We start from the raw sequence: 27,939 nt of genomic DNA, 5'->3' as shown, positions 1-27,939 counted from the left end.
AAAAAAATGTAAGACATTTTCAAATAATTGTGACCTTTTTCACCTGTAGAAAGATGAGCACATATACATTTTAGCAAATTCTAGCATATCTGAATACGTTTGGGTGTGTCTGTGTGTTTATGTTTATATACACACACACACACACACACACACACACACACACACATATATATATATATTAGAAGCTGAATGTGCCCCTTCAGGCATTTCTATCTGGCCCATAAAATCAGAAAGAATATCAATATGCTGCAATAAAAACCACACAGTAATCTTTATAGCCAACCCAATAAATCTTCAGCAAAATCTTCAGCAGCAAAAACATATCATCAGTAAACAGCAAATGATTGGTATGTGGCTGAGCAGATACACATTGGATTGCACTGTCAGCATCCCAGAATCCTTGAATGGCCTTGTGAGAAATTAAGCAGCAATTCATGTCATAATTCAAGTTTTAACTGTTGCTACAGTAGCAGGCAATGAATTGATATCTGTATTTAACCAGTACATACAAAATGCTCTGGTCCATGGGGTCACGAAGAGTCGGAAACGACTGAACGACTGAACAACAACAAAATGCAGCAGTAGAATAACATATATAACCATGAGTTATTCACACCATACACAGAATTCATTGCCAAAGTTGCAATGCAAACCACTAGGAGTTGTTGCGCTTAGGTCCTGCTTGCAGGCATCAGTTTGGCCGCTATGAGAACAACATGTTGAACTAGATGGGCCACTGGCCGGATCCATCAGGGCTATTCTTATGTTCTTAAGAGGATTAGAGACATTAATAAAGGGCAGATCTATCTATCAGTGCTTTGTTGATCAGCCAGGAGCCACCTTTGCAGGTGCCAGACCGGTTTGGAATAGGGCTGTTAAAAGATCCAGAATATTTCTACTGTCAGCCACCCTTTTCAGGATTACTTGAGAAATGGATTTTTGCAGCAACAAGGCTACCCCCCCCCCCCCGAGTATGTACAAATCGTTGGCAGCCTCTCCCATGGAAACCTCATTTCGACGAACATGCTCTTGTGCAACTTTTTGGCTGTTTCCCCACAAAAGTCAATTGAGGTGGTGGATACAGCCAATGGGTGCCCTAAATTCCAAAGCGGTGCAATCCGGTATTCTGGCAGTGCAATCTTGTCTGGGTTTAATGAAATCTCTGCAAACATCCCAGTGTTTTGTACACATCAATTATTTTAGAATGCAGCCCTTATTCTGGTAAGTCTCCATTGAAAAAAAAAAACAGACAAAGCACTATTGTAAGTACCTGTTCTTTCCAGAGCATTTTTACTGCATTGCTCAGAAGGAAATATTTTCAGTGACTTGTGTTTACAGCAACAGGCAACTTGACCTTAGGGAAATATCTAAATACAGACATAAGAACACAAGAAGACCTTCTGGATCAGGCCCTGTGGCCCATTTAATCCAATATCCTGTTCTGATCAGCCAACCAGGTGCCTGGGGGGGAACTGTCAGGGTCGAGTCAGATGAGGAGGAGTGGTGGCAAGCCCCCCCTGACAAGGCATCACCCACAGAGGAATCTGAGGAATTCGTACCTGGGGAAGACTGGTGGCGGCATTCCTCAGAAGAGGAGGAATCTGACAGGGAGGAGGAGGGAAGACCAGAGCTAGAGGAAGAAGTGGGGCCAGGAGCAGGTCCCAGTCAGGAGGGGAATCAGCCGATCCCCTCTCCTCCTCCCTTCTCAGCTGTAGAACGCCGAGCTGAAAAGCGAAGGCGGCAATTAGAGACAGCTGTAGCTCATAGGAAGCGTGGGAGTGAACCGTCTTCTTAAGAAAGCTAGCTGCCCTATTCCACAGCGTCTGCAACGATTGTGCTGGGCGCGTGGTTGCTTTTGCTCATCTTGTTCCTGGTTCGTACCTGACTGACTTGGCTTGTTCTGACTTGGTCTGTCTCTGACTTCGGCTTCTCTTGACCCCAATACTGATACCTGACTTCGGCTGGCTTCTGACCTGGACTGTTGACCTTGGCTTATCTCATCCTGACTGCTGCGCTGCAGCACACCAACTTGTTGGCGCCCTAACAGGAACCTGCAAACATGACCCAAGCACAAGAACACCTTCTCCTGCAGCTCGCAGAGGCTGGTATTTGGAAGCATTGCTACCTAAGACTCGATCCCACCTGACCTATAGTATTTTTTCATTTAAGAGCTTTGAGGCAGACGGTGGTTCTGCTGCTGCGGCTTCCCAGTGTTGCTACAATGATGAGAAAACCAGAACCTGTCCCTGACACACATCAATTAAAAGCTGAGCAGCAAACTTCAGAGCCAGGGCAGGGCAAGAGATGCCAGCATGGAAAACCAGATCATGTAATTCAGCCTTGCAAACAAGTCCACAAAAGTTACTAGCCTGGAAAAAGGTTCGATGGCTGTGGGCGGGATTCCTGCATCGCAAGGGGTTGGATTAGATGGCCCTCGGGGTCCCGTGCAACTCTGCAATTCTATGATGCTGTGAAAAGTCACTTGCTTGCTGATGGCTGACAGAAGTTGGACACTGAGGACAAGACTTATTTCCTCTAGCAGCACCCATGGTTTCTATGCATGGAACACTCTCCTCCATGGAATTCCTAGTCACCTACGGCTACCAGGCTAGCGGTTAACTTCAAGACTGGTGTAATCTTCTCACTGATCTGGTCAATGCCCCAAAAATGATACTTGGAGAGCCCAATCATTCCATGTGCTGGAACTGCTAGTTTTGAAAATTCCCCTTGTTTTCGAAAAAACTCGCCATTGTGACATAGGCCTCTTCTTTATTTGGAACTGTTACATCTGTGTAAGCTTGAAGACAGTTATTGGACTCAGGTCCAGGCAGGATGGTGGCGGGATGCGTAGAAGAACTGGCATGGTTGAGGAGAGCATCACTACTGCCATCTTGGTCGCCAACACCACCTTCCTCGTATCGGTTGGCATTGATTAATGTGTCACCATCAGGAGCGAGGAGTCTTCTGCCCACATGCTTATCCAGCATCTCAGCCGGCCACATTCCTTCATATGCCAGAGGCAGTTTCAGCCACCCATGGTTGATATGAACCAGGTTCTTCTGTTCCAGCCCATTCCCCATCTTTGCTGGAACATCAGAATCGCAGGCAAGCAGCAAATGTTCTGACTTGGCCCGAATGCTATCCACCTTGTGGATGGGAACGTATTCCAAACTCTCAGGACTGAAGAAGCTTACGTGGGAATTCTATCGGGATATTTCGTGTGACAGGGGAGGGGTGGGAAGTCAAAAAGAAAAATATAAGTGACTGTTATAGTTTTTTGTGAAGTAAATTGGTTAAAATCTTTGAAAAATCTAATAAAAATTAATATGAAAAAAGAGAGAATGGACTGCACCACTTCAGAATACACGTGGAGAATGCTACTTCCAAATGTGAAAGCAAAACAAACCTGTGTGCAAATAGAAACTAACATCTCATGGGACAGGGGGCTGTATAGCCCAGTGCTTTGACTGCTGTATGGATTTATAATTTGTTGAGAGTTTTTAACATGAAGGAGCAGGTCATTCTACCACTCAGCATTCTGCCTTCTGAATCTACGGCATGAGTAGGTCTCTCTGGGCAGCAGGGCCAGATTTAGGTTTGATGAGGCCCTAAGCTACTGAAGGTAATGGGGCCCTTTATATGTCCAGCTGTCCTTTGTCAACAACAAATTGTCACTGTTTTTTGTGTTGAATATATGCTATATGGTAATTTATGGACCTAATAGGTATCTAAAGCCATTTGCACATAACAAATAGGAGCCTACACAACACAAAACACTGTTGCTGTATGTAGGTTTTATTTTATTTGGTTTTTTATCCTATATTTTGGAAATGTACATCCAGTTGTTTTCCCCTTTAAATTTTTTTGGGGGGCCCAAGAGAGTGGGGCCCTAAGCTATAGCTTGTTTAGCTTATATGTAAATCCGGCACTGATGGGCAGCCTCAGGCAAGCTGTGTCCTCTCAGCCTGTTCAGAGATCTTAACACCGGCCCTCTTGGCAGATTTACTGCTTAGGGTGAATGAGACTACACTTTGAGCTCTCGGCATGCATTGCACTTAAACACTTGAAGTAAACAATAATCATTTCTACTGAGAGAACTTCCCAAGTGCTGAGTGATTCTGGGCCCTCCTCTCGTTCATCCTCAAAATGAACAAGCCGTTATTCATTTTCTCTTTCTCACATTTTATGGATAGGAAATGAGGGCTGGGAGAGAGTGACGAAGAAGACCACCCACTGAGTTCAGGGTGAAAGAGTTTTGCAGACGGTAAATTTCCTATGTGGGAAGTACCACAGTCTGAGAAACCACATGAAACCTCCTCCATTGGAAAGTAAAGGCTTGTGAGACACTTTCCTACTCCTTTATGGAATCGGAATAAGGGCGTCATTGCTGTGGCTGGGGAAAGGCAAGTCTGTCAATTGTGCTGTCCTTCATTTTCTCATTCTTACATTTCTGCATCAGTTTGCAACAACAGCAAAAACCAACCCTTATGAAAATTCGGCAGCACATCAGTTTGCATTTCTCAAAATACACACATCTTTTAATCCTATTTTGATTAATATGCCTGGACTCCAATCAGCCTCAACACAGTGCTTATTGGAAGAGTGAGGCAGTGGAGAGACCAGGGAGTGCAGTGGTGGAAGTAATCTGGCACTTCTGCCACTGCACTTCCACCACAGCTGACAGGAAGCCTACCCAGACATGTAGTACTGTGTGTGTGTGTGTGTGTGTGTGTGTGTGTGTGTTAAAACTGCTAATATTATCTACATTTTTATATACTTTGTATCTATTTGTTTTTAAAGTTTGATTTTATTGTTCATCCATATTTTATATTGTTTTATGTAAATGGCTTGAAAGTTTTCATCAGTTAAGAGGGATATAAATCTTGTTTTTTAAAAATATAGCCAATAAAGATTAGGCAATTTTTACAATGAAGAAAACTGATAATGGGAGAAAATCCCCCCCAACCCTCATCCCGCAAAAACAAACCTGCTAAGGACTTGATGGTACTAGTTTCTACGTAAGCTTTCCTGCACTGGGAAGAAACAAAAGCACCAACCTTTCTTAGTTTGTGGCAGAGTTTATCCAAAGTTTTCTTATTGTTAGGGAGGGTGGGCCACACAGCAGGCTTTATTCTGAAAAAGAAGAGATAACGCAATAAAGGAAGTGATGAGGAACATTATTACAACATTGCTTGTGAATGAGCCTTGAAGAACACCAACAGCCCTTGAGTGGTTCTCATGACTACCTCCATGGAAATGTTGTTCCCAGCTTTCTAAATCCATAAAATTCTGTGGCAGTAGAACCTACTGTGAACCTCTTTCGGGTAGCTCCATTGGAGAGTCTCTTTTCCTCAGTGAGGAACATTGCAGGCCTAACCTCATATTGAATATCTTATTCTATACTGGATTCTACTGAGGAAACTTTCAGATGTAGATGGAAAACCCAGCATCTACAATCCACTGGAGATATATTTTGAGCAAACTCATTCTGGCACGCTCCTTTTAGGGATGGTGTGCCAGACAGATTGGCAGTGGGGCTTGGGTTCCGCTCATTAGACAGCCCCTGGGTTAAAAGTTTGGGATATTTTTTGCCAGTGTAGGCTCCCTTCTACCAGGGAAACCCTGGTTATGCTATATCCTAAACCCCTTGTGCATTGCAGAGTTAGTGGTTCTATATTAAGTTTTTCCACACAAAACAGTACAGGCCTGCAGTCAACTATGCCAACGCCCAACTGCTTGCTGTGATTTGTCCACCCGTACTAGTATAGGAATTGAGTGCCGGTGCACAAGACAAGCTCCCCATGGTAACGCACCTCTCATTTCATTTCTGGGTTTGCAGTTACTGTAGCTACACTGAACTTCATGTCTGAAACAACCATTAGTTTGTACTGACTCCATGTTTTTATGCTTTTTGCAATGTGATATTATTATTATTATTATTATTATTATTATTATTATTATTATTATTGTTACCCCACCCATCTGGCTGGGTTTTTCCAGCCAATCTGGGTGGCTTCCAACAGAATATTAAAATGCAATAGTCAGGTGCAGAGGAAGCCACCCAGCCACCAGGGGCGGCAAATCCGGAAGCACCCGGGGGCGTGGTTTCGCTCCCAGCACACATGTGCAGCGTTCGTACATGCTGGGAGCGCCGTGCCGCCATTGGGCGAGCCCTGGGCGGGACGGCCTTGCTCCATGGCTTACTTGGGGTTTGTTGGTGGCGCACAGTGCGCCGTAGCAGCACACTGCTGGTGGGCAAGCCCCGAATGTGCAGGCACAGCGTACGACGCATGCATCAGACACACGCTGCACCTGCGTGCTGGGAGCGGCGCGCTGCTGACGGGCCAGCCCAGGACGGGCTTGTGCGCTGCCGGCAGGCAAGCCAGGAAGGGGCACCCAGAGTGTCACCCTCTCCAGGGTGGTACCCAGGGCTCACCACCCCCTTTGCCCCCCTCCTTATGCCACTAGCAATAGTCTATTAAACATTAAAAACTTCCCTAAACATGGCTGCCTTCAGATGTTTTCTAAAAGTCTGGTAGTTGTTTTTCTCTTTCACATCTGGTGGGAGTGCGTTCCACAGGGCGGGTGCCACTACTGAGAAGGCCCTCTGCCTGGTTCCCTGTAACGTTCTCATTCACAACATTAAGGGTTGCATGGGAGGAAATTCCAGAAGTGAATTGTGTTCTTAGGACCACTCTTTTGATGAAGAGTATTTAGGATTACCTGTTTTTCCAAAGTATTGGGATTAGAGCAATCACAGCGAAGAGCACAAAGAAGCATAAAATGGATGCAGCCACCGCGATAATGTTGCTATTATAATCTGAGGAAACAAACACCAAACAGGCTTATAGACGATGATGCTTGAGGACCAAACTAGATATGACACTAAACATGTATGACAAGGATCTGTGTTTTGAACCAGGACTTCTCACAGGCAACATTACTTCCTGTGCCACCATCACTTGGCAGCCAGGCTAGGCCTATAGGGGCAAAGGAACTCTCTAGGCTACAGTCACAGCTTAAGTACTGCCAGCTGACATCACATTAGGTGCTATAAAGTCTTTCCCTCCCAGATAGTTCCTCAGCGCTGACTCTCAGGTACTGTGTAGCATAATTAGTTACTTAGATAAGCGGCCGCAGGCTGGGCTGCTTTCGGACGCTTACTATCTGGGTCCACGCGCTTCCTCCTGCGATTAAACTCACAGTTCACAGCAGAGCAGTTCTTTGTGTAGCAGAGCAGAGCAGCGCAGCTTCGTCCCAAAGAATGAGGCTTCAGAAGTCTGTAGTATTTTGTCTACAAACTACTTTTATTCATAAACTATTTACAGCTTAGCCCGGAGCACACTCCTGTAACATGGTGCTCAGAAAAACGAAACCGAAAGCAGTAAAGCCATACAGCTACTGAAAACGAAAGTAGAAAGTACAATAGCTTCAAGACATCAGCAGTATATATCCAGTGAGGGACGTCACATCCTTGCCAGGCTTAACCCTTTGTTAACCTGTATGTACAACACCCCCTCTCGTACCGAAATCTGGATATTATAAACATAACAGTTCATCCCAAACCAATCCCATCACAGAACACCTTGTGTTTGACGTTTCCTAGAGGTTTGGTGAATCCATCAGCCAAGTTCTCCTGGCTGGGACAGTATCGCAACTTAACCATCCCGGTCTTGATACTTTCACAAACATTCTTGAAGCGTATGTCCAAGTGTTTTGTCCGAGATTTAAACTGTCCTGACTCAGCGAGTTTCAGGCAAGGCTGATTGTCTTCCCAAACTGTAATGGGCAATGGACAATCCCCACAGATCTCACGAACTAAACACTTGTAGAACTCAAGTTCCCGAACTGAATCTGAAAGTGATGCGAACTCTGCTTCTGTGCTCGAAAGCGCTATAAGGCTTTGTTTCTTGGATCTCCATCCAATGACAGCATTTCCAAATTTAACAATCATACCAGAAACAGATTTTCTATCTGCCAAATTGGCCCAGTCAGCATCAGTGGAACACTGAAGCGTAGTGTCACCCTGTGCTGACAGTTTGAGTCTGAACGTTTTAGTATCTTGCAAGTATCTCAGAACCCTTTTTACACCATTCCAGGCAACTGTACTGGGTTCTGCAGTCTCCCTACTGAGTAGGTTTACCGCATAGGCGATATCGGGTCTGGACCACTGGGACAAATACAGCAACATGCCGATTGCAGACTGATAGATTTCCGGCCTTTGAAACTTGGGTGTCCCTTCAACCTGAATATCTTTTACAAAGCATGATTCCATGGGTGTCTTTGACCCTGCACAGTCAGACATATTGTACCTTTCTAGTAACTGTGCGATTTTACCTTGTTGGCTCAAAAGAAAACTTCCATCTTGAGATCTGGTGATCTCCACACCAAGGTACATGCTCACTGGGCCTAGGTCCTTTAGCTTGAAACTCTGACCTAGCTCATGAGCGAACTGTTGTACCTGTTTATCTGACTGACAAGCCAGAATGACATCATCAACATAAATTAGAGCCAATGTTTGGTGCACACCTGCCCCTTTCAGGTACAGGCAGCTGTCTGCACAACTCCTTTTAAAGCCTAGCTTGACCAAAGCTGCATTAAGAGTAAAATTCCAATTGCGTGCAGATTGTTTCAATCCATAAATAGACTTCTTCAATTTCCATACCTTTCCTGGCCATCTATCTTCAAAACCTGGCGGAGGAATCATGTAAATCTCTTCCTGCAATGGAGCATTGAGGTATGCCACATCAACATCAAAGTGATTTACGATGTACCCTCGCTGTGCAGCTACAGCTAGTAGCATGCGCAAGGTTTCACACCTGGCAGTGGGTGAATACACCTGTGTGTAATGCACCCCAGGTCTCTGCGCGAAACCTCTTGCGACAAGTCTGGCCTTGTACTGTGGTGTACCATTAGCAGTGGGTTTCAACCGGTACACCCAGCGGCAGCTTACAGCTTGCTGTTGTGCTGGTAGAGGTGTGGGAGTGAAGACTTCCAAAGACTTCATAGCATCCAGTTCCTTTAACATGGCATGCTCCCACTTCTCTGCTTCTGCTGCAGGTAAGCGTTGTACCTCAGCATAACTTTCTGGTTCACACCTTGCAAACCCAATAAACACATTTGAGGCTTGATACCTATCAGGAGGTCTTGTGGTGCGTCCTGTACGCCTAGGCATCACGGCAGCCTCATTCTCAGAGCTAGCTGAGCTTGAAGATTCTAACTGAGAATCTCTTTCACTGGTTGCGCCACCTAGTGACCTACTATGTTTACTCACTCCACGTTGACCTGGTCTGAACGTGGGTGATACAGGAGATCTACTTCGTTTGCGTGATCTGGTTGACCTGCTTCTATCTGAAGGAGAAGCACTTCTGGTCTCTTGCTTCACTACCCTCTTAGGAATTGCCCCCTCTGAACCTGCAACCTGTCTGGAGTCGGGCGTCCGCCCCTGACCTCCAGGAGATCCGTTCTGGACAGAGGGTTGACCACTAGGAGGAGCCCCTCCTGAGGGTCCAGCACCACCTGGGTCCGCTCCAACCGGAGCGCTTGGTGCAAGTAGTTGAGGGTCATTATCCAGTTCATAGAACACGTCTGTGAGCACTTCTGGGTTACCGTGGATTCTCTTCCAACCCTCTTGCTCACAGAAGTCAGCGCTTCTGCTCAGCAACAAGCGTGAACGATCACCTTGTGGATAAGCAAATTTCCACGCTTTTGACGCTGGCTCATAGCCGCAGAAGATCATTTTCTGTGTTCTAGGACCACCCTTTCTGCGCTTCTGTTTGGGAATCAAAACCCAGGCAATAGCTCCAAAGGTCCTGAAGTAGTGCACCTTGGGCTTCTTGCCATATAGCAGGAAATAAGGCGTGGTTCCAATCACAGAATTGTAAGTCCTGTTAAAGACATGGGTACAAAACTTCCAAGCTTCCCCCCAAAATGGTCTGGGCAAATTTGCATCAAAGAGTATTGCGTCTACTGCCTCCTGCATCGTGCGATTCCTTCTCTCCGCAACCGAATTGCATTGAGGCGAATAGGGAGCACTCAGTCTGTGTTTGATGCCCTTTGCACGAAAGAACGTCTGCAAAGTAGACACCAAAAACTCGGATCCTCGATCCGATTGAATGGCTTTTACACGGGTGTCAAATTGTAATTCCACAGCATTCACCCATTCTATGACTGTGTCAGCAGTCTCACTTTTGTCTCTTATCATCAAAGACCATGTGGCTCTACTAAAATCGTCCACCAGAGATAAAACATATTTCTTCCTTCCAAGACTCTCTACAGGGAAGGGTCCACAGAGGTCTGCATGAATCAACGCGAAAGCCTGAGTGGTGACCCTGTCTGATTTTGGATAAGTGCAAGTGTGAGTCTTTGCACGTTTGCAAGCGTTGCAATCCAGGTACTTAGAACATGGCTTCATCTTGCAGCCTTCAGCATAGTCTACCTGTTTGCGTACATACCCAAAATTCATGTGTGCGAAGCGGCGATGCCACAAGTGCGCACAATCCGAATGCGTGGGAGCGTTAGCACACTGCGCCTGAACCTCTGCAGTTGCTACCTCCTTAGCACCATCAGCTTGAGCCTCAGCTGAGTACTCTTTACCTGTCTCCAAGACATATAACCCATTCTTGGATGGTACCTTAACCAGCAGTTTCCCACCTCTGGAGATGGAGCAGATTTGGTTCTCAAACTCCACTTTGAAACCTGCTGCATCTAAGGCTGAAACAGAAAGCAAAGCGTTAGGCATCTCAGGCAAAACATACACATCTAACTCAGTGTTTAAGCAGTCCAAAAAGAAAACACCAGTAGTCTGTAAATGTCTTTTGGAAGAATCAGCCAAAGTAACAGTCTGTCCATTCTCAACATCTCTGCATTCCAGCAGGTCAGCTGTTGAAGGAAAAATGTTTCTGTTGGCTCCCGAATCAATAATTAGTTTAAGAGCTGGTCGGGCAACTGCACTCCCCACCATTGCATATGTAGCAGACACATGGGAAGTCTCTGAATTGCCAGCAATTAAGCTACGTGTCTTGTAGCACTTCTTTCCTCTCCTTATCTGTCCGTCACCCCTAGCAACGGCCTTGTGGGAGGAGGAGAACTCCCGTTGCTTAGGACAATCTCTACGGAGATGGTGGGGGGAGTTGCAGCTGTGGCAAAGCTTAACAAGATTAGCTTTTACGAACGGCTCACCAACTGCACCCCCACTCCTGGGAACAGCAAAGCCCCCCTTCGCAACATTTCCTTTCTCTCTAAGACGTTTATTCTGTTCATCCAGCAGTCGCGAAGTTACGTAGTTCATCGATAAATCGTCAATTGGCACTGACTCCAAAGTTAACACCATTGTTTTCCAGCTAGGGTCCAGCGAAGACAGCAAAATATAAACCTGCTGCTCAGCAGTAAAAGGCACATGTAGCTGCCTCAGTCTAGTATACAGCGATAGCATCCTGGTGATGTGGGCTTGAATGTCCCCTCCAGGTGACAAACGCGTCTCAAACACTTCACGTATTGCATGTAAGCGCGAACCTGCTGTATCTCTCTCGTGAAGGCGTTCCAAAGATTGCCAAATTTGCTGTGCAGTGCCATCAGGATCAATATGAGGAAGCACATTCTCATCTATGGCCATGCAAATGCTAGCAGCTGCTTTGGCATCCCGAAGCTGTTCTCTTTGTGCTCTAGCCACAACATCATCGGCAGCACCATCTGGAGCAACAGCCGGGGGGTTTAATACACAAGTCCATAAATTTCGTGCCCGCAACCAAAGTTTACAACGGATCGCCCAGTCGGCCCAATTAGCACCGTTAAGACGTGGAAATGGGACTTGAAAACTCTCATGGGGTTCAGCAGCAGCCATTTTCCCTCCCCAACTCCAGGGATTTGCGTACTCACACTCAGACGCAGGAAAAACGCTCTTCTCTTCCCCTCAGTTTCTCAAGCCACCGACTGTAACTCGATCTCGCAGGCAGCAAACAAAGCAGCAGCTTCTAGCAGCTTTTTCTCACAGTATTAGCATTCCAAAAGCTTTTGTTTTCTTTTCGCCCGAAGCCAGCAACGAAAGGCAAACAGGCAAACAAGCTAACGAGCTCACAAGCTGCTCGACCTTGCAGCCAAGTCAACATTCTTCCAGGGACATCAAAGCGCTCTCATTAATCACCCATAACCTGTAGCATAATTAGTTACTTAGATAAGCGGCCGCAGGCTGGGCTGCTTTCGGACGCTTACTATCTGGGTCCACGCGCTTCCTCCTGCGATTAAACTCACAGTTCACAGCAGAGCAGTTCTTTGTGTAGCAGAGCAGAGCAGCGCAGCTTCGTCCCAAAGAATGAGGCTTCAGAAGTCTGTAGTATTTTGTCTACAAACTACTTTTATTCATAAACTATTTACAGCTTAGCCCGGAGCACACTCCTGTAACATGGTGCTCAGAAAAACGAAACCGAAAGCAGTAAAGCCATACAGCTACTGAAAACGAAAGTAGAAAGTACAATAGCTTCAAGACATCAGCAGTATATATCCAGTGAGGGACGTCACATCCTTGCCAGGCTTAACCCTTTGTTAACCTGTATGTACAACATACTGCCCTCCATACCTGTCCAGTGCCAGACCTCCAACCTATTCTGAAATAAGACCTCCATTGTGACCTGTTGCTCTGCTCCTTGGGAGAGCATGAGATTCTTAATCTCAGGGTTGTTGGTTCGAGCCCCAAGTTGGACAAAATATACCTGCATTACACCGGTTTGGACTAGATGCCTTTTGCGGCCCCTACAATTCTGCTAACAATAGAATGTCCCTATTTTCTGAGGAATGTTGGACGTATGTTCAATACTTCATCACCTATCCAATGGTTTCACCTTTGAAACAGAAACTGCAGGAGGGATCAGGAACCATGCCATTTTCCCACAAAAAGTCACCCCCCTAGAGCTACTCATCTCTGAAGAGAAACTGTGAGAGAATTGTGGTGTAAAATATCACATTCAGTTGCCACGGCTTTCTGCATTCAAGAATAAAGCCATACCAGGCACATTCTGGCTCAGGTGCTAATGCTTAAAGCCTTTTGTCTTGATCCAGTGCTAGCGCCATTTTGTTGAGGGAGTCTAATAGACCCCATGGCCAGCCGTCCCATTAGCCACAAGGAGACCATTGTCTCAGGTAGTAGGACTTAGACAATCTCCGCCAGTGTCTCTACCCACCTACGCTCAGGACTGTCCCATTTTGCCTTGTTGACAAGTTTACCAGGATGGGGGATCAAGGCGGTGGGGAGGTTGGTGCAGTGCAGATGCCACCCTGAGGATGTTATATTAGCTCCACCATATTTTTTAGGTGCTAGGCAAAAAAAAAGTTCCTCTTCTCCCATGCCTTTGGGCCTTTTAAACTGTTGGGGTAGGGGTTATTGGTTTTGTTTGTTATTGCTTTCTGTGAAGGGCAGTATATAAATATAAGCAGCAAGCAAGCTATTAAGTAGTGGGTGGACATAGCAGACGACACAGTGATTCTCCAAGCAGCTCTCTTTATTCTCAGGCTGGAACAGAACTGAACTGAAGGCTCAGCCAGCCTGCTTATATAGTACTCAGTAACATGCAACAGTAACAACTCTCTCTAGCTACCCAATCCATGAACGGCACTCTCAATCCTTCATTTGCATGTTGTGGACCTGAGTGAGAACTGCAGCCACGGTGGGCAGAGTGAAACTATATACACAACACCCCTAGTGGACTAGGGTGAGAACTTCAATACATAACACCCCTCCCCACCAAGATAAGGCATTAGGTTACAATCATAGTGGTTCCCTTATATACAGCAATACTCTGTATCGGTTTCAATTTTCTCAGTTCGCAAGCATAACTAATTCTATTTACAATGCGGCATTACGTGTGCAATTTGTCGGTAACAGTCTTTTAAATAAGCTGGGTGCTTGGGAACCCTACCTGACTGCCAAGGGCCAGTATCAGACTCCGGTTGGCTGCCTGATTCCTGCTGCGACTGCGGTGCAACCAACGGTGGCGTTGAGCCCGAGTTCCCTGGCTCCGCTGCTGTTGAAGGAACTGCCGTGAGTGGACTCGGTGGAAGGTCAGGCACGGCAGTGGTCCGAGTCTCAGGGGAGTCAGGCAGAACCACTGCAGTGGCTTGGCTCAGCTCCATGTCCACAGTTTGTGAGGGAGATGTAGGTGGAGCCTCGCCTTCTGTTAGCGTCTGCTCCGGAGCCGAGGCTGCAGTTGGGGACACAGCAGTATTGTCCAAATTCCCAACTCTGCGCCTTAGCTGGTCTATGTGTCAGCGCCACAAGCGTCCTTTCTCGAGTGCCACTTGGTATGAGCGGGGCCTAGTGACTCCCACTATTGTGGCCTGCACCCAAGGAATGTCCCCCACAAAGTTCCGGGCAAAAACCCTATCCCCTGGAATAAAAGACGGTGGTGCGTTAGCACAGCCTGGGGGCTCAGCCACCCCAAAGTCCGGGTGCAACCAGTCAAGCGGAAACCTGAGACGGCGGCCCATAAGCAGTTCAGCTGGACTCCGCCCTGTGGCTGAATGAGGGGTGATGTGCTGCACGAGCAAGTATTCAGTGACCTGCTCATGCCAGTGCCTCTTTTGCTAAGCACACCATTCTCTCCGCCTGTCTGTTGCTGGCCGGGTGAAATGTTGCCGTTAGGGCATGGCGGATGCCCAGCCCCAAGAGGTACCTTTCAAAGGTGCCTGATGTGAACTGAGGTCCGTTGTCGGAGATGAGGACATCAGGACATCCATGAGTTGCAAACAGGCCCCGTAGTACCCGGATGATGGCTTCAGTAGTGGTGGAGGGCATCAGGGCCACCTCCAGCCTTTGAATAGGCTTCCACTACTACCATAAAGGTCCGGCTGTGAAAGGGGCCTGCAAGATCGATGTGCACTCTCAACCAGGGTGCCTTGGGAATCTCCCAGGTATCGCCTTTAGCTGCTGGTGGTGCAGGTCTCGACTCTTGACAAGCTTGACAGGAGGCAACCCAAGAGGTGATGGCATCGTCCATGTTAGGCCACCAGACTAACACCGAGCCAACACCTTCATTTTGACAATTCCCAGGTGGCTGATGTGTAGAGCCTCAAGGACGCGTTGGCGGAGTCTTTGGGGAACCACGACTCGGTCTCCCCACAGTAGGCGGAACCGATGAACCGAAAATTCGTGCTGTCTGGTTGCAAATGGTTGGAACTCTAATGTGAAAGGCCCTTCTGGCCACCCCCTCTACAGCCTGTTGAGTACACGTCTGATGGTGCGGTCCTGGGCAGATGCGGAGGCCACATTGGCGGCTGACACTGGTGCTGCCGGGAGGTCTTCAATCAGGAGTAGCGATGAAGCAGGAGCTGGGTCTTCCACAAGTGCTGGAAGAGGGCAACTACTGAGGGTGTCGGCGTGGCCCAGAGATTTTCCCAGGCGATGGACGAAGCGGTAGCTGTAGGCTGCCAGAAAAACAGTCCATTGCAGCATGCGTGGCAAGAGGACTGGTGGGGTTGGTCTGTCACCAGTGAGGAGGCCCAGAAGTGATGAGGTCGAAGGTTCTCTCGTAGAGGTATTTGTGGAACCTCTTCACTCAAGCCACAAGTGCCAGTGCCTCCTTGTCGAGCTGGCTGTAATTCCGCTTGGCTGGAGACAGCGTCCGGGAGAAGTAGGGGAGCGGTGCTACCCTTCCACCTGGAAAACGGTGACTGAGGATGGCGCCGATGCCAAAGGGTGAGGCATCGCAGGCGAGGAACAGCAGCCTGGCTTCACTGTACTGTACCAGCACACTATCTGATGAGAGGAGGGTTTTGACTGCATTGAAAGCCGCCATTTCCCGATGACCCCATGACCACAGTAACTTCGTGCTGAGGAGGCGGTGGAGAGGCTTGGCTAACATTGCTTTGTGAGGCAGGGACATGTTTTAGAAGTTCAGCAGCCCCAGAAATGCCTGCAACTCGGTCTTGCTCCTTGGGATCGGGGCCTGCTGGATAGCCCTGATCTTGGAAGTAGTTAGGTGAAGACCGGAGGCGTTGATAAGATAGCCCAGGAACTCCACCTGTGGAATGGCAATCTGGCACTTTTCCTTCTTCACCTTGAGCCCAGCTTCCTGGAACCTGGTCAGCACAGCGCGGAGGCGCTCGAACTGCTGTTGATTGGAGCCTGTGGACACCAACACATCATCAAAATATGGCACCATGCCCAGGAGCCCCTGCAGGAGATGCTCCATGAGGCTTTGGAAGATGCCAGGAGCCACACTCACCCCGAATTGTAGCCGGCGGCACCAGAACGCTCCTCCGTGGGTGACAATCGTCTGAACTTCAGCAGTGGCATCATTGACAGGCAGTTGTTGATAGGCTTGGGCACGGTCCAGTTTTGTGAAGACCTTGCCTTCGCCCAGGGAATGCAGCAGGTGTTGGACAACAGGAACTGGATAAGCGTGCTGCTGAAGTGCCTTGTTGCTCGTGCACTTGTACACTGCGCATATTGTCAATGACCCGTCCGGCTTGACAGGCATGACGATAGGTGTTTCCCACTTGGCGTGGTCAACCGGCTCCAAAACGCCTTGCGCGATTAGTTTGTCAAGTTGTTTGTCCACCTTAGCCTTGAGGGCGAACGGGATCAGGCGCGGCTTTAGCTTGATAGGAGCAACTAGCGGATCGAGGCTAAAGGAGATGGGCGTGCCTATATATTGGCCCAATGTGCCGTCAAAAACCTCAGCAAAGTCTTTGATTAGGGCCTCAACCTCTGCATTGGAGATGCAGTTGATGCTGGTGACTTCCAGGCTGAGGGTGCCAAACCATTCTAGCCCTAGGAGGCTAGGGCACAAGCCTTCAACCACCACCAGTCAGAGCAGGCTCAAAAAATTCTTGAACACGACCCGGAACTGGCCAACGCCTACCACAGGAATGTCGTTTCCCTGGTAGTCTCTCAGCTGTATGTGGTGTGGGTTGAGTTGCCTCTTAGATAGCTTGGGCACAAGTCTTTTGATGGTGCTCCAGGACACAATGGACAGGGCAGACCCGGTGTCAATCTCCATGTCACATGGAGCTCCTTTGATGAGCACTGTGATGTGTAGCTTGCGTCGCGTAGGCGAGTCGGTTTGTCCAATCGTGGTTCCGGATGAGCAGCAGCAGTTGGTGAGAGCGAAACAGCTACTGTTTGCAGACCGGGGTGACGACTTGGACTTGCAAGATGGTGAAGAGGCCGTGTCTGACGGAGCTGATCAGCAGACTGTAGCGATGTGGCCCTTTCTGGAGCATCGCAGGCAGATGATGTCTCTGAATCGACACTTGACATGGGGGTGGTTGCCTCCACAGCCAGCACATTCTGATTGGTCCTTGGACCTCTGTTTGAACTTCCCACACTCCCGCTTTGTCTGGTGCACGCCATCATCTTCACTGGAGGATGCCTCATCACTGCTAGCCTCCTCGTGGTGTACTGCAATTGGCTTCTTAGTAGGATGCGGGCTGCTGGCCTTGCGGATCTCCTGGGTGGAGAGTTCAGCAGCTTCTGAGGCCACGGCCTCCTTGATGGCCTTCTGCAGCGTGAGCGCTGACTTGGTGAGGAGACGCTGTTGCAGACGGTTGTCCCAGACTCCACAGACGATTTGATCCATCAGAGCACTGTAAGTTTCGGAACTCGCAGTGCAGTGTGGCCTTTCAGAGGGCGGCGATGTAGCTGTTGATCGACTCTCCCTCTGCCTGGTTCCGGTGGTAAAATGCTTGGCGGGCAGCAATTTTGGATATCTTTGGAGCGTAGTGGCTGTGCAGCTTCTCTTGTAGCACGTCCCACGGCGCTGCCTGGACTACTAGTGGTGCCACCAAAGCTCAGGCCGTCTCGAACACCTTGGGCCTGCAGAGGCTGAGGAAGAAGCCTTGCTTTCGCTCCTCTGACCCTGTCAGCTTGTTTGCTTGGAGGTAGCAGGTGAACTGAGCGAGGTATGAGTCCCATGATTCAGAGGCTGGGGCAAATAGCAGTAGAGGCACGAAAGAAGCCATGGTTCTGATGCCGATGTGGTGGGCGATGGATGGAACACAGTGCTCTAGCCAGAACGGTCAGCTCTGAATTGGTTCTGTTCAGTGATTTCACTCAGTGTTTCAGCTCAGTGGTGTTTCAGATCAGTGATTCCACTCAGTGAGTACCCGAGTCTGGCTGTGCTCTGATGTCCATCAAATCCCACCTTCGTCGCCAGTATTAAGTAGTGGGTGGACATAGCAGACGACACAGTGATTCTCCAAGCAGCTCTCTTTATTCTCAGGCTGGAACAGAAAAGAACTGAAGGGCTCAGCCAGCCTGCTTATATAGTACATTACTCAGTAACATGCAACAGTAACAACTCTCTCTAGCTACCCAATCCGTGATCGGCATTCTCAATCCGTCATTTGCATGTTGTGGACCTGAGTGAGAACTGCAGCCACGGTAGGCAGAGTGAAACTATATACACAACACCCCTTGTGGCCTAGGGTGAGAACTTCAATACATAACACAAGCAAGCAAGCAAATAAATAAATAAGAAGTGCCCTGTCAGTTTCGACACAAAGCCCATCTAGTTCATGCTAGTGAGAAGCCTCCTGGGAAGACTCCAAGCAGGACCTGGGCACAACAGCACTCTCCCGACTTAAGACACTCAGCAACTGGTATTCAGAGGGTGGGAGAACAGGGCTACTAGGACCACCGATAGCTTTATCGTCCATGAATTTGTCTAAGCCCCTGAGGTGTGGAGATCAGAGATAATTTATGCAACAAGGTCCACCGCCCCCCCCCCCGGTCTCAAGCTCCAATCAGAATTTTACGAACCGAATGACAATGAAGCTCTTTACTGGATGTGTCATTACATTTAGCATATGTTTGTAATGAGATACATGTGATGCACTTTGGTTTGCAGTAAAGCAAAAGTCTGCACTTACTTTTTGCTGCAGTTTCGAAGAATTGCGAAGAGCTCCATTCACTCCACGTGCCCTTGAAATCTTTGCCATTGGGCTTGGACCGGACTTTCATCTCATATGTTCCCAGCTGAAATTCCTTTGCCAGAAATTTTAACGTCAGGAATTCAGTCTGTCTGGACTAAAAGGGGGAATAATTTTTTGTTTATCAAAAAGTCAGGGGGGGAAAATCGCTTTGAGAACCAGTAGGTTTCTATGCATTTGCACATAGTGAAACATTTATTTACCTCAAAGCTTCCTGCTTATGAGAAACCTTCTGGCAGTGGGAACATCAGCCCATTTCAAAGCTGTTTTATTGGAATCCAGATTACAGGTACAGACGGAAGGGAATTTGATTTGGTCCCCGTATTTATGTGAGCTGACCCCACGTCCTGTGTGAGAGAGTGGCTGAGAAAATCTGGGCTACACCGGCCCTGCAAAGTACCCCTGTATGGTTCTATCCATATTATTGAAGGGAATGTGGCCTTGCACGTTTTGTTTTTTAGAGAAATGCAATGGGGAAAGGGCTGTGAAGTTTATTATAGCAGCAGTGCAATGAACAAAGGCCTGGAGGAGATGAAGGGAGCCAGGGAAAATATTATCAGAAGACATTGTCTGGATGCCAGCTCCACCCATAGATAGAGCGCAGGTCTACCATCTGTGAACCAATAGAGGGACAGACCTGGAATACAAATTTCACAAGGCTAGTTCTAACCAGGCCTTGGCACTGCTCAGTCACAAATAAGTGCTCTGACGTTCAGTGAATGTGTTTAATGTCATAGCTTTAGAAGCCTTGAATGGAGGTATTTAAGTGGTCCAGTGTATGCTTAAGCAACAGTTAAATTGTAGTTGAATTCAATTTTCCTATCTGTGGCCCTTCTATATAATAGCCTCTTTCCCTGATGATTTAATTCATATTGTTTCACACTCTCATATAATTGTATCCTAATCCCACCCCACCCTGCTTACACCGTTTATGGGTGGACATAGCAGACAACACAGTGGTTCTCCAAGCAGCTCTCTTTTTTCTCAGGCTGGAACAGAACTGAACTGAAGGGCTGAGCCAGCCTGCTTATATAGTACTCAGTAACCTGCAACAGTAGCAACTCTCTCTCTAGCTACCCACTCCATGAGCTGCAATCTCAATCCTTCATTTGCATGTGCGGACTTGAGTGAGAACTGCAGCCACGGTAGACAGAGTGAAACTATATACACTACACCCCTAGTGGCCTAGGGTGAGAACTTCAATACCTAACACTGTTCCTTGTATTTTCCCTTTCCCACAATTAATTTATATATAAAGCGCTTCTGATTTTCCTTCAATAACATTTGTGGGTTAGGCTTACACCTCTCATAAGCTGAAATACATTTACTCGTTTTCTCCTAACGTATGTTATATAATTTTTCCAAATAGATTTCAGCCATTGCTGCTACCTGCTTACAACTCCCTCACCTACAGGGTTAAATTAAGGAGCCCACTTTTTACATAAATTAGTCCACTGTGTGTTATGCTGTGGATATTTTTCATAGGTTACATCCAGAGCACACCCACAATCCTATAAACACATAGGGCTAAGGTTCATTGAATTCAATAGGACTTACTCCTGAGCAGTTATACATATGATTGCATTGCAATTTAGCCACATTTTTTATTCATTGACAACAATTTGAAAAATTAGCCATGATGACTAACTCCGGTCTTGTTCATTATAATGGGAACAAAGTGCAACTAACTTTATCTGGATCTAACTGCATGTAGCTTTCAACTAAAAGACAGATCTCTCTTTTTTTTACACATACAGAACTGAAAATGGAAAGAGCACATTTATGGTTGATTAAAATGACACATTCTTACTCACAGTCCAGTGTTTGTTTTGCTGCCGGTACGCTAGTTCATGCGTTAGTTTCCCCTCAAGATACGGTCCATTGTGTGGAGTTGAGAAATTAACGAAATACTCATCTGCCTCTTCTTCGTAGATAATTCCTAAGTCAAAAGGTGCTTCGGGTTTAACTGTAAATGAGAACATAGAAATCTAAAAACAATTCTGGTATGGAGGCAGACTGAGAAAGTTCTCCAGTAAAGAGACTTGTGGGAAGATGAAGGTATGCAGCTGGCACCAAAAAGACAACAGAGATGGTGCCTGTCTAATGTTTAATGAGAGAATTCCAAAGGGCATGTGCCACAACACTAAAGGCCTGTTTCCTGTATTGTGCAGAATGGACCTCCTGATAAGATGGCATCTGCAGGAGGTCCTCACCTGAGGAGCGCAGTGATCTATCGGGTGTATGAGGCGCGTGACACGTGTTGGATATTCTGTGTGTGTGCGAAAGAGAATAATTTGTTCCAGAAACAGAAGAAAAGAGAAGTAGTTTCAAGAAGCAGCAGAAGGCTGAGATTGTTTTGTCTATGCAAGGACATTTTATGTGGGAGCTGTTCTTTGGACCTGCGCAGTGTGACAGGAAGTCCCTTTACCTTTATATGTATTGGCTATGTGCATCAGGAATCAGGGGAATGCTGTGGGCATAAAGTATCTTGATTTCAGTACGGCTTTTGACAAAGTCCCTCATGATATTCTTGTGAAGACAGTGGTCAAGTGTGGGCTTGGAAGAGGTACAGTAACTGTTAGGTATAGAAATTGCAAACATGTCTGAATCATGCACATGATAACATTGGGAAGGAGCTCACCGATATCTCTTGCTTTCAAGGTCTTGCATTCCACGCATTGCTGTATCGTCGTCACGCTCAAGCAAACTTCCACGGGTCTAATGAGTTCAACATTTTTCAAAGGACATTTGCCTTGCAGCTGGCTCTCCATTAAGCAGCTGGAGGGTGGTTTTCCATACCTGTGAAGGATATTAGGGCTGAAATGAAATAGTTGAAGCTTTCAAACGCTATGAAAACATAACAATTATGACTCTGTTTTTGGAAACTGACAATCAACCTAACGGTCCTAAATATACAGAATAGGAGAGGATTTCAGCACACTCCTTGCACCACAGTGCTGGATGTGGTGTTGGGGAATCTCTTGTCAGTGGTGTTAGACGATATTTCTCAACCCTTTTAAATTTCCTTTAAAATGTAAACATCCCCCTTGAGGGTCATGTTGGCCCCCCCAAAAGAGGAGATATCCAGGATTTCCCGGACGTATGGCAACACTGCTTCATACATTACTGCACATCCTTGCAGTAGCATCTAATGCTGGATTAATTCTTCTTGATGAACTGTCAAGATCAAGAAATTCTAAGAAGGTCCACTGAAACATTGAATTATTAAGATAACTTAACTAAGGAATTATTACAGAAAGGTAACCACATTTTAATGCACTGGAAAGCTTCTTACAGAGTAAACCGAGCGTTAGCCTCACTCAGGTTCATCCCAGTCCTCATGATGTTGCAAAGTAAGATATTTTTTCTGAACTCTGGCATTCGAATGACACACGTGAAGTCGGTGTCCATTTCACTTTCTGCACAGGTGCCTGAGGAGAAAAGACTATAAAAGCAATGCTGCGGACTGCAGTCTGACAAGTTGTAAGTACTTCTTAAGGAATGGACTCTGATAATATACCGTTAATAGTTTAGTTTTTAAGTTCAGCCTCCCCCTCTTCCTTCTGTTTGCATTCTCTGATGGTTCATGGTTCCATTTTGTATTTACCTTCTTATAGTTTTTTTGTGGTGGTTGTGGTGGGGGAAGCTGAGAAATATCCATCAAGATTGCAGGGGGCCAAGGTTGCCCTATGACCAGATTGCTTGAATCTTGGCAGAATCACGTTTGCCTTGAGCGTTCACTAAGCTAACATGAAATCTTGTGTGTCGGCATCTGTGCTTAACCCTTCCCAGCCCCACCATATTCCATGGTATGGGGTGGCGGGAGGGGAGGGTGTTGTTAGCATCCAGCATGATGCTCCACACAGCTGGAGATGGGGAAGAAATCCAGCTCAGTTCACATTTCAAGACAAGTATACCTAATTCACTCTTCCTGCAGTCCTATCTCTTCTGAAATTTTTGTATTCTTTATTTTATTTTTTGGGGATTTTTTTTTAAAGTGTTGCAAGCCACAACTTTAAAAAAAAGTGTGGGAGATGCATATTTTAATAAGTACGTAAATGCAAATTTTACTGCTTGCTTGCTGGAAAGGGGCTAGGCTGGGAGGTGGTGTGGATAGCCGCTTATGCACTGCAAAAAAAAAAAGCGCCAAGGCACTAATATGCATTTAATTTGCATGTGCTAATTTGTATGTATAAACACTAATTTATAAAAATAATAATATAATTTATATAGGAATACAATACACCTTACCCTAGTGGTGGAAACTGGCTGCTTCCTCTGTCTGCTTGCCACCCCTGGGGGTAATTTCAAGGCGCCTCCTGTTCTTGCTTCTTATGCTTCTTCATGTTCATGCCAGATTTGAACTGGACAGCCCTTCAGGTAAATCTAAATCCCCCAACAGTCCTTCAGCTAGAGGACAACCCTCTGTTACAGCCTACCTTCGTGCCCTCCAGATATTCTGGACTGCAATTCCCATCATCCCCAGTCAGCATGGCTGATTGCTACGGATGATGGGAATTGTAGTCTAAAACATCTGGAGGGCACCAGCTTTGGGTAGGATGTGGGGTGCATGGCCACTTCTCTCTTAGTCAACGTGTTCCCTCTAGAAGAGGCACTTGAGAGTCGCAAGGAAACTTTCAACAACAGATTTTTTTTTTCAATGACTCATTGTCATTGCACTACATCTTTCGTTTGCATGTTTCCTAGAACGATTGCACAGCACTGTTGATCATCTTTTAATTCACAGGATTAACAGGTTCAGCACCACATGGTAAAGACATGTGAGAGGTGTTAGGAGAAGCCGATTACGCATGGCTAGAAGGTAGCTTTGCTCACTTTGCTCGAAACCTTCAATGCCAGCTCATGGGAATTTCCAGCAAAGTTGCTCAATTGTTTTTTTCAGTAATAGGTTGTTTTATGGTTTCCTGTGCAGCAGAACTGCTTTTAGGATCCACAGGTGACTTGACATACAAGGCTGTCATGTGCAAATAGAAACATTTAGACCATAGTTTAAGTGAGAAGCACATCCCCATTCTGACGCAGACAGCTATTACCATATTTACATTCTGCCCTTTCCCCAGACATGGACTCAACGCAGCTTTCAAAAATTGAAACAACATGGATGAAATACAAAAAGCAATTAAACTGTGATAGAATTAAAACAGTATAAAACGAATTTATTAAACTACAGATTGTAAAAACAGTCCAGCGCTGTTAGAGCCCCTTTCCTTAAAAACATCCTAAATACACATTCCAAAAAATAAAATGATGCCACCTCCTTTCATTAAAGGCAGTTCCCATCACCTCTGCTTACTTATTGACCATGCTGGTTGGGGATGATAGGAGATGAACGCCTGGAAGGCCACAGGTTCCCTACCTCTAATTTAATTTGAAAGCTTTGAGAAAGGGGTGGAGAACCTGAGGCCCTTCAGATGTGGTTGGGCTACACATCCCATCATCCCTGACCACTGGTCCTGCTAGCTAGGAATCATGGGAGTTGTAGGCCAAAAACATCTGGAGGGCCGAGGTTGAGGAAGGCTAGACTAAGCTGTCCAGGGCTGAAGAGAGCTGTAGTCTGATGGGACTTAGGCTCCCACAGGGTCTCCACTTCTGGATAAGCGCTATGGTGACCAGATACAGAAGGGGACTGGGATCCTCAGTGGAAGGTGGGATTTTGGCAGAAGCAGCATGGTAAGCAGGTCCCAGGTTATGACAGTGGCATTGCTTGTTAAAAGGAAGCAGGTAAGACCTTGGCCAGAGAGGTCCCTTGAGAAATGCACCCAGTGGGAATGGGAGAGAAAGTTGATTTTGTTTGCATTTGAATGAGAAATACCGTAACTTAATTCAAACTTCTAGAATCAATAGGTGAACCAAAACACAAATATCCTTCGAAAGTCACACTTCCTTGAATTTTGCAATGCTGCTCTTCAACCAATATGCACAAAAGTGAACGTAGTAAGAAAATGTGAGCATTAAAATGCATATATTTGATAAAAGTGTGCATACAGGTCATATATTATTTTAAAATGCACTTTATTAGGGAAAACTGCATAGAAAAATGTGTTCATCAGGAGCACTAAAATACTGATGAATTTTCATGAGGATTTTTTTAAAAAAGCAACAACGACAAATAATTGACAAATTTATTCAGGAATGTGGAGAAATCAATTTTAGAAAGGAAAAATTAGAAACAGGGAAATATTGAAGCGGATAGATTCATCTACCCATAGCTGGTACACACAACGCCGGGCTAGATCAGCCTGTAGTCTGACTTGGGAGCAACCTGCATTGCATGTGCATTTCTACAGGGCAGTGCACTTCATGACAAATCAAGGGCAACTCACCAGTTGCAGCTGTGCTGGTCCCAAGGATAATCTGAGGAGTGAGGTCAAGGTCCGGAATGAAGCCTAAGGGGTCAACAAGGAGTCCGTCCGAAGCAACCGGGGCAGGGAAACAGGCAAGGTCAGGCAAACAACAATTTTGCTCCCGCAACCTGGGGTGGGGTCCGACCGCCTTTTATCTCTGACGGATCCCCCAACGACTCACCACCCTGTCTCGCCTGAAGGCGAGCACTCCTCCTGCGAGTACTCAGGTCTCTCCTTCTCTCAGACCTGAGTCTCTGCAGCTCGGGAGACGCCGGTGGGTTACTAGACCCAGGGGCCGCGTCAGCCTCTCCTGACCCAGCCAGTAGTGGACCAGCTGTCAGTGATGGCCTGGCTGACTGGAACGAGGTATCCTCCGCACCTGGAGCCAGGACAGGTTCAGGCCCCTGACTCAGCCCAGCTGGTGCTTGTTGCAGGGGAATCTGTGCAGACTGAGGCTCTTCAGAATCAGACCCCAGACTTAGTTCAGCTGATGTCTGAGGCAGAGGGTCTGGTACAGACTGAGACTCCTCTGGTTCCGAGTCCGAGCCCAAGTCCCAGGCCATCACAGCAGCATAGCATGACACACAAAAAAAGGAGGATTGGTCATTTCAGACCAAGCTGTACCAGGACCAACAGCCTTAGCAAGGGATGAGAACATCTGCACCTCCTTGGGCCGAATTGGACATGATGTCCATCTGAATTGGGCCTAGGGTTTGCTGTAGGTGTACTTAGTTGCCCTTATGCAGCTGATGTAAAACAACAAATAGTTGTTGTGGGGCCAAGATGGATTGGGACAGTGGAGGTGGGTGGGAAAGAGATTCAAGCGGGGTTGGGGAATTTGCGCCCCTCCAGTTGGCTTTATGGCTGGGGCTAATGGCAGCTGGGGTCCAATGACATTTGGTGAACCACAGGATCCCAATTCCCCAAGTTAAGCCTCCATCTCCACACCCAATCCAGCTCAGACTCCACTGTACCAGCTATTTTCTTGCAAAATGAATAAATAAATAAATAAATAAGTGTAATGGCAAAATTTTTTTGGAAACACCACATCTAGCTTGGCCCTTTGATATAACCACCATAGATACAAGGACATCTGTACTCATTTGCCCCCCCCCCCCCCGGTTAGTCTGAGCAAGGATGACATGAATTCAGGTTATCAAGGAGGTTAAATAAAGTCATGGGGATTTTGGCTGCCATTAATTTTTTTCCTGTGGCCCTCCAGAATCCCATCACCCCTGATCCTTGGCCATGTTGGCTGGAGCTGATGGGAGCTTGAGTCCAATTAAACCTGCGAGGCTGCTGGTTCCTGTCTCCTTTGAAAGGTTGGTCTGACTAGGCAGCTTTTCAGCTAGCAGACTGGAGCTTTCTATGAATGCTTATTCATGAAGTGCTGAACTCTGTCCTTTTCTGGCAGAACTCCAGGGTAACACAAGCACCAGGAGGCTTGTTCACATTTTACACTGAACACGAGTACATGCTGTCTCTACACATGTACCACTGTTTGGGTAAAAGAAGTGCACCCGTGTTTATTTGCGCAGCTTGACTTTTGTGCTGAGATTGTATATTCACTGAATGTCAATGTGTGAACACCCCAAAAGTTATACCATCGAGGAGAAAATAACTGTGCACCGTATTTGTTGGCGATTAGAGGGTTCTGCCCCAAATCTGACCACTCTGTGGCAGCTTGGCATAAACAAAAATACCACTGGCAGGGCTTCCCCCCCAACTGGAACTCACAGGAACTCAGTTCCAGAACCACTCAGGTGGGTGCCATAGACATTATAAGATAACAAGGGAGGTGTTCATGGTGAATTCCGGCACCTCTTTTTCTAGAAAAATAGCACTGACCATTGGTATAAGTTACAGCATAAGGTACAAAATTCATTAATGTTTACATTTTAGGTGATGGGGTTCCTTTCCTTCCCAGAAAAAAAAATCAGTGGGGTGGAAGTCCAGGCCCCACCAAGCAGAATAAGCGCGGGGGGGGACACACACACACACACACACACACAACCTTCTAGAGTAGGGAGGGGGGAGCAATCCACTTCCATCCACATATAAAGGTGAACCCCCCGAACTCACAGTTTCCAGAGCAACATGGAAACTGAAACACCGCCATCCTCTGAATTTTGAATTTCGGCATTATTCCGCGCTTTAGAGAAAAGCATGAGATGACTCACCAGAGCCTGAATAGTCTTCCATGCCGCTTTCAGCAGCAATGGCAGGAAGAAGAATGAAGAAGAAAGCACACAGCCCCGGGCTTGCAACGGCCATCCTGACTTCACATTCTTCTCTCCCCTGTTTCTGTGAAAGAAAAGGCGGAGAAACAGCATGGCTTGCTATTTTATATCCTCACTCTTAGAGAGAAGCCTTTGATAAGGCAAACCACAGGCAGGGAGGGGGAACATAAACACAGAGACAAGTGGGCACAGAGCGAAACAGGAAGCCAAGGAGTGTGTTCTTGTGGAGGGAAATCAGATGAAAAGATACCACCACAGTCTACAGATTCACATAGCATCACCTCCTGGTTCTGCACCAGAGGCAGACCATAAATTCCAGGGTCAGGACAGGAGCGGAGCTAAGTTCTGTAGCGTAAGCCAATGTATGCACTGGCAAATAAATAAACAGGTGCATTTAAGGGGTATTTCTGTTG

The 27,939-nt window shown here is 46.8% G+C and overlaps 1 protein-coding gene across 1 annotated transcript; it reads right to left on the bottom strand.

The window, feature by feature from the left end:
• Positions 1-2,441: 2,441 nt before the first annotated feature.
• On the bottom strand, positions 2,442-27,593 carry IL7R (interleukin 7 receptor). The gene is made up of 8 exons (XM_033164623.1): positions 27,467-27,593; positions 22,217-22,352; positions 21,563-21,720; positions 20,736-20,887; positions 18,862-19,018; positions 6,724-6,820; positions 5,058-5,133; positions 2,442-3,203 (listed from the first exon to the last, which is right to left on the bottom strand). Exons 1-8 carry the CDS (start codon positions 27,558-27,560, stop codon positions 2,709-2,711), a joined length of 1,365 nt encoding a protein of 454 aa, XP_033020514.1. The 5' UTR covers positions 27,561-27,593; the 3' UTR covers positions 2,442-2,708.
• Between the last annotated feature and the right edge of the window lie 346 nt (positions 27,594-27,939).

This window comes from Lacerta agilis, chromosome 11 (assembly GCF_009819535.1).
Source record: "Lacerta agilis isolate rLacAgi1 chromosome 11, rLacAgi1.pri, whole genome shotgun sequence".
NCBI lineage: Eukaryota > Metazoa > Chordata > Lepidosauria > Squamata > Lacertidae > Lacerta > Lacerta agilis.
The sequence above is the reverse complement of the archived record's forward strand: the minus strand, read 5'-3'. Positions and strand labels throughout refer to the sequence as shown.